Genomic DNA, 13,323 nt, shown 5'->3' on the forward strand with positions numbered 1-13,323 from the left:
GGGGGAGGGGAGGAGAGGGGTAAGGGAGGGCATGGACAAGGGGAAAAAAGTGAAAATCAAGACCTGTCATGTAAAGGTACACAATCCCAATAATGAACGTAATTGTACTGTATACCTTAAGTGTACCAATAAACTCAATAAAAGGGAAAAAACTGCACAACTTATTGATTAATATATTCCTAATTTTTTTCACTATCAATGAACAATGTTACTATGAACCTTCTTATCTGTTTCCAGCTACAAGTGTGTAAGATATCTTTGTGTATGAATATCATAGTGGAATGTAGGTCTATAACAATGCACATTTTCAGTGGTATATCATATACCGCATTGTTTCTGTATTAAAAAATGATTAATACTTATGCTTTATAGACACCATTGTACTCAAACAGAATCCTGAAAAATGATTTTTCTAATCCATATGCAGTGGTACCTTATTGAGGTACCTTTTCTGATTATGATTTAGGTTGACCATGTTTGAATATGGTGATTAATTCATTTGAAGTTATTTAATCTGAAATTCTTATTAATCTTATTTGTCTACTTTTCAGTTTTGTTGTAGTTATGTCTGCTTCAGTAAATAGCTCATCTCCCAAGGGAACCAAAGGCAATGAAGCAATTATATCAAGTTCATCTGTAATTTGGAACTGGGGCAAAGGGTTTACCCCTGGGTCTTCTCTATGTTTTGTTAAGTTAGAAATCGCACTGATTTCTCAGGAGCTGTGAACAAACATGTATCCATATAGTCCATATAGTGACTTTTCTTCTGAATTGATAGCTTCTGTCACATGGAGCTTTGAGCTGCTTAAAGATATCACCTGTTTTCATATATTCTTCTTTGTAGCAAAAGGTATGTATTCTCGTCATCTAAGGGGCCATGTGAAAGCAGGTGTAACATATTCAGTGGTATGATTTCTGCATTTCTTCATGAGTGAGTGTGTGTGTGTGTGTGTGTGTGTGTGTGTGTGCTGTATATTCTCATCATCTAAGGGGCCATGTGAAAGCAGGTGTAACACATTCAGTGGTATGATTTCTGCATTTCTTCATGAGTGAGTATGTGTGTGTGTGTGTGTGTGTGTGTGTGTGTGTGTGTGCTGTGCTACTAACCCTTAGATCCTACCCTTCCCTACACTACAGTATGTCAGAAAGCTCCATGGATAGTAATTAATCTCAAACTGACATCTATACAAATTTTGCAATAATACAGTAAAACCAAACATCTATGAACAGTAACCTCATTCAAACTGAACCTATATTAACTTTTGAGAGAAAGGTAGAAAAAGATCCTCCTTTTTTGTACATTTAATCCCCATAAGATCTGTTAGGTGTTGTTCCAAATTTTATTTCAAATCTCAGTTGCCACAAACCAGGTATAAACAGGTGTTATTTTGTACCTAGATTTTGTGTGGCAGTCTCCTATTTAGATTATCCTAATACCCTTGCTTTGCTGTAATCTAATTTCTGCCTAATAGCCAATAAGACATTTGAAAAGTTTTAGTAACCCCTTTAATCTTTTCTTGGGCCTAATATTGCTTTATGAATAGATTGAAATTCCCTACCTTAGCAGAGGTCATGTATACACTAGTTCCTTGATAATTCTCTAATCCCATATATTACCAACACCATGGTCTGGAATTGTCTTTGTCCTTCAAATGTCCTAGTCCTGGCCTCTCCAAAAACTTCACTAAAGTGTGTGTTCTTATAGTCTTCATATATTATAAGACAGGTTCTTCTATTAAGAATTTCTTTTAAATTATTCATAATAGTCTTCTTCATCACCTTGGCATCTTGTAATTTGAAAATTTATCAAATCCATGAATTTACATTTCCTTAAATCTATATCTAAGGGTGGGGATTTAGCTCAGTGGTTCAGTGGCCTGCCTGGCAAGTGCAAGGACCCAAGTTCGATCCCGGTACCACAAAAAAATATATATCTAAAAATTTATCTAATATGTATGGTAGCATTATACATGTGTATGTATAAAATGACATAAGCAGTATTAGAAAAAATACCTATATGTCCTATAGACCTCTAATTACCATTTTCATTGTGATAACCAGATTATTACTAACATGGTATTAAGTAACACAAATGAATATGTTGAGAAGCAACATCATATTAGCAGGATTTTTAATGTACTAGACTGAAGAATGTAGGAATTTTAGAAATAACTTCAATCAAGATTGGTAGATTGGTATTTGTTTATTTGTTTCCTTTTTTTGTTTGTTTGTTTTTGGAACCAGGGATTGAACTCAGGACCTTGTACTTGTGAGGCAGATGGAGTCAACACTGAGCTAATTCCACAGAGAAAATTTGGAAGAAAAACAGACATCATCTCCAAATTCTATGAAGACTGAAACTACTTTTCTTGACAGAAGAACTAATGAAGGTATACAAGGTGTATTATTAGATGTTTTATGTTATTGGCATAGACTCATGCCCTTAATGCCTTTGCTTTGATCTGCTATGTATGAGATTTCCACCAAATGTCCAGATCTTGATGTCTTTGAGATCCAATACATTTCACTGTATTCTCTTGTATTGATCCAAACCTTGAAAATAAAGCAGTAGCCAGTTCTGTTTCAAAGCCATGGAAAAGGTTAAGAAAGGTCAACAAACCATTATAGGTCATCTACTAGTTTTTCTATTAGTTGGTTGTAACCTGAACTTATTACATAGATGTAATCTCAGATTTCCATCATGGACCTCTACATTCCTGAAGTAGGAACTTTGTCTGATCTGATCATCATTTAGATGGTTCATGGTTTCTCAAAAAGATTAGTGAAATCCTTTGTCCAAACTATTACTAGTTTATTCACGTGGTAAAAATCCTTGGAAGATCCAAGTTAAAATGTCCATAATAGCTAGATCAAAGCCATATATTTATTATGCAGTAGTCACAATGACTTCTCTTTATTTCACATATCCATCTTTTTTTTTAACTTTCAGCAAGAGAGTAGAAAAGGAAAATGAGGAGGAATAATCAGAGCAGTGCATCTGAATTCATCCTCTTGGGGCTCCCTATCCGGAAGGAGGAGCAAGGCATGTACTATGCCCTGTTCCTGGTCCTGTACCTGACCACAGTGCTGGGGAACCTGCTCATCATCCTGCTCATCAGGCTGGACTCCCGCCTCCACACCCCCATGTACTTCTTCCTCAGCCACTTGGCTCTCACTGACATCTCTTTCTCCTCAGTCACAGCTCCAAAGATGCTCATGAATATGCTGATGCATAGTCAATCCATCTCTTATGCTGGGTGTGTTTCTCAGGTGTATTTTTTCTTATTGTTTGGTGATCTTGACAGTTTCCTTCTCACCTCAATGGCATATGACAGATATGCGGCCATCTGCCATCCTCTGCACTATACCACTATCATGAGCCACAACCTCTGTTTCCTGCTAGTAACTGTGTCATGGGTCTTGTCCTCTGCTAGTGCCCTGGTGCACACCCTTCTCCTCGCCCGTCTCTCTTTCTGTGGTGACAACACTCTGCCACATTTCTTCTGTGATCTCTCTGCCTTGCTTAAACTGTCCAGCTCAGATACCACCATCAATGAGCTGGTCATCCTTACTGTAGGAGTGGTAATCATTACTCTGCCATTCGTGTGCATTCTGGTGTCTTATGGCCGCGTTGGAGCCACCATTCTGAGGGCTCCTTCAATAAAGGGAATCTGCAAAGCCTTGTCCACATGTGGTTCTCATCTCTCTGTGGTTTCTCTGTACTATGGAGCAATTATTGGGCTCTACTTTTTCCCCTCAGCCAATCACTCTAATGACAAGGATGTCATTGTGGCTGTGTTGTACACTCTGATCACACCCATGCTGAATCCCTTTATATATAGTCTGAGAAATCGGGATATGAAAGGAGCTCTTGGAAATATTCTCAGTAAAAGAATATTTTCAGTGTGATGGGCATTGTTTCCTATTCACTGGACATGAAGAATTCTCAATCCCTCCCTGCATCCCGTTTCTTCTCTGCTTGCTTTTTTTTTTTAAAGAGAATCTTAATGTGGAACTCTCTTCGGCCTTTGTTTCATCTTGGATATAGTTTTGTCTCTATTAAATTTTTTTGCTAGTGTAAAGAATCTCAGGAAAGATTTTTATAAACCTAGATGTATATCTTTATTTTTCACATGATAATATTTGCCTACAAATATCTTACATTTTTTTGTGCCCCTAGGTTTTAGTTTTCCAATTGAGTAGGTCATAGCCTTTTTTTTTAAAAAAAAAAGCTAGTTCCTTTCTCCTGACAATAGAAATGTTTCTTCTGGCCAAATCTGATTCTACTTTATGTTCAATTTTGTAATACACTTGGAATTTATTTTTGTGGCAAACATTAATAAGAATGCTAGTTGTATTCTTTTGTTATTCCTTTTTTTAGTTATTTTTACTTTTTTGTTGACACATAAAATTTTAAAATATTTGTGGGCACCATATCATGTTTCCACACACATATAGAGTACAGCATTCAAATCAAGAAAAACATATCTATTTCATCAAAGATTTATCACTTGCATGTGGTGAAAACTTTCTGAATCTTTTCTTCTACTTTTTTGTAAGATATAATATATTATCATTATTTAGAGTGATCTTATTGTGATATAGAACACCAGAAATTATTTCTCCTATGTACCTATAACTATTTGTTTACCACTGTTCCCCACTCCTCTCCTATCTACTCACTTTAGTGATAACAATTTTTTATATATAGTCAATTTTTCTTTTTGTGTTAGAGTGATGGCTAACTAGACATAAAATTTGTTTTTCTCCAAGTAAAAGGACACTTTCATGTGTAGAAATGATACAGCATTCTGTAAAAGATCAAGATGTTGATCTGGACAGAATGGAGACAGATCCAAAATGTTCAGCAGAAATTTGACTAAAGCCCTTGAGGTTCCTAGTCCTCTATGAAGTAGGCATAACAGAGAGTGTGGAGATTTTTGATGGCCGTTCAAAGGATGTTATTATTATGGGTGATTAGTCCATTCTAATAAGGGCCTAAACTTCTTTGGATGAAGGCTAATGAATGGCCAGGCAGGATTTCAGGAGCCTAAGCAACCTGAACTGATTTCAAACAGGAAGTACTTCAGTGTAGTTTAAGTGTATTTTATTATAAAATGTGTATTTTATTATAAAATGAAAAAGAGGTGTTTTCCTGCCCTACAACATAAGTGCAGTGTCCTGTGTTTCCATGTGAAGTGGTAAAATTTTGTCTTCAGCTCTTGCAAACATTTTTCTACTTAGGAAAATGTACTTAATTTCATCACTGTAAGTTGGTTTCTGTGATAGACATTTTTATATTTATCATTTTTAAACTATAGTATTTGTTTGATTTAAGACAAATTTAGTAACTATGTGCTACTAAGCTAGGAATATTTAGTGGAAGTGGAACTCAAACTACCATATGTATGAGGTCAAATCTTGCTGCCTCTAAATCACTTGAATAGTTTTCAATATTTTCACCCACTGTATCAGAAATATTACTTCTAATCCTTACAAGAATATTGAAATAGTATATAAAAAACATGTAAATGTATATGATTTAAATATATGTACACATATTATATGTTTTTTCTATATATATCTGTGTGATCATATATATGATTGCATTTTAAAAATAATATACAATAAACATTCATTTATCCATATCTAGCCTTGAATTGTAGAATAACAATATAATTGAAGCTCCATTTGTCCCTCCTCAATTGTATCTTTTATTTTGAAGGACTTAGCATCTTGAGTGTTTTCTACATTTCCTTATTTTTTGTTGGCATAATAATATCTTTGAACTGATTCTTTAATCTTACTTGCTCTATAATGCATCTAAATGAAATACAACAATATTCTGCTACTACATTTTGCTTTTGTTGTCTACTATTGTCTTTTGTGAAATTCACCTATGCTTTTAGATTCTACTATGAGGCTGTAAACAGAATTACCCCATTTATTTTCACTGACTTTGTTTTGCTTTAACATGTCTCTGTTATGAAATCCCACTTCAAACATTCTTGTACATGCATCCAGTATGTATATGCAATAAATTCTGTAAAGTATATATCATGTTTATTACTATAGCAGGGCATGTGTATAAATTGCTATCATTGCCAAACATTTCAACAAAATAGTAAAACTAAGAAATCAGTCTGAAAAGGCTATGCATTATATAATTTTAACTACATAACAACCCAGAAAATGCAAAATTGTTGAGATGATAAAAAGACTGGTCATTGTTAAGGATTTGTGTATAGGACTGGAAGGGATAAAGAGGTAAACAAAGGGGATTTTAGGGGAGGAAATTAATTCTGTGTGGTACTATGCATTTGACAAAACCATGCAAACAAAGAGAGACCAATACATCAACCATTATTTCCCTTATTGCTGTATTATTCATTCACATAATACATATGGTCATGTCTTTCTCCTGCTTTTATCTTGTATTTATTACATTGTAGACAGTGTTTACATAATCTGGAAATGTATCCTTTGTCTATATCTTATATTGCTAATGCTTTCCATTATTTGTGGCCATTACCCCTGACACTCCCTACCCCCACCCCCTCTCTCTGATATACCAATGTCTCAGTTTTACTTGGCTTATTGTTATTGATAGAAACATTTATTATGATTGCTGTTCTCAATTTTTAGGTGATTCTTTGATGAAGTCAACTTGAGAATGATAATCAGTCTAATTTCTAGGCAATGAGGAAGAGATTTGACATCAGGGAAATTGCATTCTTAGAAGAGGTAGATCCATATTTCATGCCAAGGGAGCATCTTCACAGGAAACCCATTCTGGTCACACCTCATGGGTAATGTAGGGGGAAAAGGCATAGCTAGATTACATGTACAAGTTAGAAAGAAGACAAAGAGGCAGGGCTCACAGCAGCTAGCACACAGATCTTGTTGATAGCTGCCAGCAGAGGTACCTGACCAGAGGTACTAAGTAACAGCTAATCCACACCAAAAGCTGATCTGAAGTTGTGCCTGGCTACACAAAGACCAGCCTCAAGCCTATTCAAAGCCCTGCCCAGGAATAGAGGTGACTGCCACTGTGAATTTTAACAAACAGTAAAGTTTAGATATACCAAGCTATGGAGTGTAGACAAACTTGACACGGCCTTAAAGATCATTCTCAGTGCCTGCCCAAGAATAAAGATGACTACTACAGTGTATTTAAACGAAGAGTAAAGTCTAGTTGTACAATGTCTGCAAGTTTAAACAACATTCAACCTAGCCTTAAAGTTATTCTGAGGTCCCATATGGGCAGAATAGCAAACTTTGACAATGCATTTCTAAAGAACATATCTACTGGGTCCATCTATCCTAGTGACTATAATTTACCTTAGATATGGGAGACTAGGATCAGCCACAGATACCAACGCCTTTTGTTGACCTCTCCCTGGGACAAGAAAGGGGATGGAAGGCTGCCCGCTCCCTTCTTTGCCTGCGGGGATGCTAACACCCGCAATACCCCTGAGGCATAACAACATCAGCTGAGGGCTAAGAGAAAAATTATATATCCAGGAATGGGGTCATTATATTCTTTATTAATCATCTACAGTTCTTTGTTCCTTGAATTGTGTGTTTGCTACATTGCCTTGTTCTAATAAATATGGGGCTTTTCAAACTTTCTGTGCTCTTGTTCACCTAAGGTAAGTTTCCTCAAGTCCCCCTTGCTTAGAAATTTGTCTTTATCTCTTCATTCCTCAGTCATACCCCTAGGTTAGTTTGCAGGCTGACTCCTGCACTTAGGGTCTCTTTCCAACAGTGACAAGCTTCTGAACTCAAATAGAAATACCATTTGGACAGTGAATATACACTGTGGTTCTGCTTGGGACAATTGCAGTGCCTATTTAGCAAATCATCCTGATTTCAGGGCTTAGCCATTAGTCCCACCAGATATCAGAGCCCAGATGTTTGATACAAAAAAAAAAGTGTGCCAGCCATCTAGAGAATCCAAAAGTAAGTCTCACCTGCCTAGGGTTATCACCACCTGGGCTACACAGACTCACACAAGAGGTGGTTGTCTCCTCAAAAGTATAGACATAAACACAAAGATCTTAGGATGACAAGTACTCGTTAAATCATGACACCTCCAAAAGTAACTCAGAAATCTCTAACAATGAACCTTAAAGAAAGATATATATATATATAGAGAGATATAGATATAGATATAGATATAGATAGATAGATATCTATCTATATATATATGCATGCCGTTGAAGACAGAACATTTGAAATTACCAATCACAGGAACAAAAAGAGTATAAAAAATTAAAAAGAAAGATGGCTTACAGGCAATATAGGACATGATCAAGAGAATTATCCTTTCATAATAGGAATTAATGAAGGTGAAGAAAAAGAAACAGGACCAGAGGCATATTTTTTAAAATAATAGCTGAAAACATATAAAATCTAGGGAAAGATACCAAATGCAGGTAGGAAGCTCAGAGCTCTCCATTCAAATTCAACCCAAGTACAAGTCGCACATTTTAAAATGTGCAACATCTTTGGCCATTACAGAAATGCAAATGGAAACAACTCTGAGGTTCTATCTTACTCCTATAAGAATAGCTATCAGGAGGAGGGGGTGAAGGGAAGGCAGGGGTAAGGGGAAAACATGAGAATCAAGACTTGTCAGATAGAGGTACAAGATCCCAACAATGAATGTAACTGTACTGTATCCCTAAAATGTACCAATAAACTCAATCAAAGCTGAAAAAAAAAGAATAGCTATCATCAAGTACTAAAGCACCAACACATGCTGACAAAGTTCTGTGGAAATAGGTGCTCTTCTACGTTGTTGGTGGGAATACTAGTATAACTCCTACAGAAATTAGTATGGTGATTAAAATAATAGAAATTCCATTTGACCTGGTTATATCTTTTTCCACCTTAGTGAAAACTCCTGAAGTATCTTCCCAAAAGAAAGCCATCAAACTACAGTGATACATGCATACTTGTGTTTATAGTAGCATAATTCATATGTGACCAACAAATGAATGGATAAAGAATATCTGATATATATATATATATATATATATATATATAGAGAGAGAGAGAGAGAGAGAGAGAGAGAGAATTACTTGGCTATAAAGTAGGATAATTTTAAGTCATGTACAGGAAAATGGATCAATCTTGAGATCGTAATACTAAGTGAAATAAATGAAATAAAAAATTAAACATCATTTGGTTTTGCTTAAATGAGAAATCCAAAATATAAAGAACAGAATACAAGAGAGATGATAGGAAACAAGGAGATAGACTTGGGAAAATGGGAAGGGAGGAAAAGAGAGCAAAAATGACTAAGATGTATATGTACAAACTCCCCCAAAACAAACATAATTATTATGTTGCAAATATATACTAATAATGGTTTTTAAAAAAATTTTGAGAAGTGAGAAGAAAAATATTTTGAAAACAATAATCTAATGTGCTATACTTGATACCTGATTCTATCCATAAATTTTCTCCCTTCTCATTTGGTATAGCGACAGGCAAGTACTAGAAGTTCAGAAGAGAATTACAATGGGACATTAAATTTTTTCACCAATTTTCTGAAATCTAGTTTTAGCTATTGAGCCCATACTCCTTGGATGGAGCACAGGGATGAGGAGTTAGAACTCAGAGATGAAATGTGCTTCTCTTGTGTTGGATAATGGCTAAATGGACTCATTCTTCTGTGTGCTTTCCAGACTGACCTATTACAAACACTTTGTGATTTAGCTAAAACATATTTTCTTCCTATAAATGTTTCCCTCATAGCTCTGGTTTTGTAGTGCTGGATTCCATACAGTTATCTTGTTTTGTCCCTTGAAGTTCCTCTGGCTTTCTAAAATATCTTAGAAAGAATTGAGTGGCTTTAGATGCTATCTCTCTCTCTCTCTCTCCCTCCCTCCCTCCCCCTATTTGTGGTTTATAAGAACATTTTACTTTATTTTATTTTATTGCCCACAATGAAATGAAACAAGTTCCCAAACACTGCTCTATCATATTCTCCACCACTCCTCTCCCCTCATTTCTTCTTCGTTATTGCTTTTGCTTTCATAAAAAGAGAGGACATATAGCAGACATTTTAAAGGGTCCAAGTATTGAAGCTCTCCTGTTAAGCTTGAAGTAAGGAGGAAAGTATCTCCCTTCCTGTCGGGAGGATTTAAGGCTCACTGCAAGCTTTTATCCCTATTATTATTATACCCTCTATTATCTCTAACTCATTTGGGTTTTGATGCACTTTAGATTGAAAGGTTTAAGAGTTATATCATTAAGTACATGGCATTTTCTATAAGTATCTTCACTTTGAATCTTAAAATGCAGCCTAGTGTATTTCATTTTGTGCAAATTGTGTCTACCAAATCTTCATGTATCAATTAAAGCTTCTAATTTAACATTCTGACACATGATGCTCCCTCTTCCCGATCTTCAGGACAATGTAGAGCTTTGTGTGTCTGGGTAATTCTAAGATTCAAATAAAGCCACACTGCTCTGGGAAGTCTTTTGCTTCTTCAACCAGGCTGTGTTAAATCAGTCATCCTTGGATGTAGCATAGTGCAGCATATAAAGGATTACAGTCCTTGTCACAGTGAGTTGCTCTTGAGGTAGACAACCCACGATTCACATCTCCCTTTCACTAACTGTAATTTGGGGTAGTTTGTCAACTCTTTGAGCCTGATTTTTCCAAAGCTAACTTTGGAATTGTTGTCAGAATAAAAGTAGCTCTTAGACCAGTGACAGAGGTGGATTTTATTTTGTCACTGTTATCTATCTGCGTTGTGTATGGGAGAAGGGAAGAGTGAGCTATATTTCTAAAGGACAAAAAGGCAGTGTGTTATTGTATAAGTAAAGCATAACTTCATATATCATTTTGTTTGTCTTGCTTCCTCAGTAAAAGAGGAGCTATAGCTTAATAAAAATGGAAAATTTTTTATAAATGCAGGTGTGAAAGACCAGACATATTTTATAGCAAATTCAAATTTTGAGGAAGGACTATTCCTAAAGTCTTTCATTTAATGATAGCACTGAAATCACACCACAGTGATATATACTTAACCATGTTTATAGAAGCACATTTATAATAACTAAACTTTGGAAATAGTACATCTGCCCATCCATGGATGAATGAATAAAGAAAATTCGTTTTACATAAAACGGAGTACTACTCTGCCATAAAGAAAGATAAACATGATATTTTTAGGTAAATGAATGCACTTTGAGACCACAATGTCAAGTGAAATAAACCAGACGCAAGTTTAAATATCACATTGTCTCTCTTGTGTGAGAAACCCAAAGGGTCAATAGGGAGCAAAATAGAAATAGATATTGGGAAGTAGGAAGTGGCTGTTCAAATAGGAGGGGGAACAAGGGAGGATGGGGGTAAGGGAAGGAACAGAACAGGGATCGCTTTAGAAAACAGAGAATGGAAGAAAAAATGGACATAAAGCTTTTGTAAATGGGGAGGGAAGGATGAAGGGAGGGCAGGGGAATGAGAAAAAAAAAGTATTATGGAACATTATGTGCAGGTACAAATTCCCTATGATGAATTTGATCATTATGTGTGACAAACATATACTGATAAAAACGATAAGAACCAAAACATTTTCCAATGCTGATATTGAATAAAAGATCAAATAAAGTCTTATAAATCCTCCGCGCAAAGGGTAGTGACGGCTGTGGAAAGAAACCAAATGAGCAATATTTTAAATAATTTATGTTTATGTTCTGAGTAAATAAGGTTCTACAGATATAGTAGAGAGAAAAATATCAGTTGGAAGAATGTGTTTTCCTATTCAGCAGTTTCCTTAAGGCCCCTTTCATGTCTTTATTTCTCAGGCTATAAATGAAGGGATTCAACATGGGAGTGACTACTGTGTACATCACTGAAGCAATTATCTTGTTGTCATTGCTGTTGATCGACGAGGGAAGAAAATAGAGACCAATAATTGCTCCATAGTAGAGAATCACTACTGAGAGGTGGGATCCACATGTGGACAAGGCTTTGCAGATTCCCTTGGTAGAGGGAACCTGAAGGACTGTGGCCCCAATACGCCCATAAGAAACCAGAATGCACAGGAATGGAAGCATAATGGCTGCCAAACCTGCCGTAAAGATAACCAATTGGTTGACAGAGGTGTCTGAGCAGGACAGCTGGAGCAGGGCACCAAGGTCACAGAAGAAGTGAGGGACCATACGTTTAGCACAGAAGGAAAGCCGAGCCAGGAGGAGTGTATGCAAAAGAGCGCAGGCACAAGCAATCACCCAGGACATGGCTACCAGCATGACACACAGGCTCTGACTCATAATGGTGGTATAATGTAGAGGGTGACAGATGGCCACATACCTATCATAGGCCATTGAAGTGATTAGAAAACTGTCCAAGTCAGCAAAGAATATGAAAAAATACGTTTGTGAAATGCACCCCGCATAGGTGATGGATAGGTGCTGAGTCTGCATGTTCGTCAACATCTTTGGGACAGTGACAGATGAAAAGGAGACGTCAGTGAAAGCCAGGTGGCTGAGGAAGAAGTACATGGGGGTGTGGAGGCGGGAGTCCAGCCTGATGAGCAGGATGATGAGCAGGTTCCCCAGCGCTGTGGTCAGGTACAGGACCAGGAAGAGGGTGAAGAACACAGCCTGCTGGTCTGGCCAGATGGGGAGCCCCAGGAGGAGGAACTCGGACACGCAGCTCTGGTTCTCAGGCCTCATACTTGTACATCAGCTGGGAAGCCGGGGAAAAGTGGAATGTCTTGGAATAAGAACTGACATCCAGAGCAGAGGATGGTAGAGATATTCTTTCAACCTAGAGATTGCCTCCTTCCACACTTTCTTATATTTGCCACATGTTTTGTCGCAAATGTGATAGAAAAACAATGCAGGTTTAAAATACACAGTCACTTTCGTTGTCAGTCTGGTCCCACTCTCTGTAGGTGGTAATATTAAAAGTTAATGGTCACTAAATGTTTCCCTTCACAGTATTTTAACAGCCTATGTATAGTAACCAATTTGATCATCTTTTGATTCCAGAGTTGTCCCCTGAAAGCAAAGCGATTATTTGTCATCAGAAATATAATTGCCCTTCATAATTCTGTGTGTAATGACCTGTTTAATTCTGTATCCCCTGCTTGTCCACACACTTCGTTATTATTTCTAATTTTCTCACTGGTTTTAGATCTGCAATGTGCCAAAGACAATGCCTCTACAATATAAATTTGTTTTTAGAATAAGAGATTCCACATCTGATTGAACTCAAGGTGACTGTTTCAACAAAGACTTACACTGGGTCTGGTTCAGGACCTTCGTTCAACCCTATTTATAGTACCACTTTATTTA

The 13,323-nt window shown here is 36.6% G+C and overlaps 1 protein-coding gene and 1 pseudogene across 1 annotated transcript in view; one reads left to right on the forward strand and one right to left on the reverse strand.

Annotated features, from left to right (window-relative positions):
* The window catches only part of LOC104854850, a 20,246-nt pseudogene extending 16,337 nt beyond the window's left edge, over positions 1–3,909 (forward strand).
* LOC104858169 (olfactory receptor 1J4) overlaps positions 1–12,699 on the reverse strand; it is a 156,814-nt gene extending 144,115 nt beyond the window's left edge. Inside the window, exon 1 of the mRNA XM_033759073.1 lies at positions 12,206–12,699. Coding sequence (XP_033614964.1) covers positions 12,206–12,699 — 494 coding nt within the window. The remainder of the gene's footprint in view (positions 1–12,205) is intronic.
* Positions 12,700–13,323: the final 624 nt, after the last annotated feature.

The sequence above is a fragment of the Fukomys damarensis genome, unplaced genomic scaffold, assembly GCF_012274545.1.
Source record: "Fukomys damarensis isolate Sample0158 unplaced genomic scaffold, DMR_v1.0_HiC HiC_scaffold_36, whole genome shotgun sequence".
In the NCBI taxonomy this organism is placed as follows: Eukaryota; Metazoa; Chordata; class Mammalia; order Rodentia; family Bathyergidae; genus Fukomys; species Fukomys damarensis.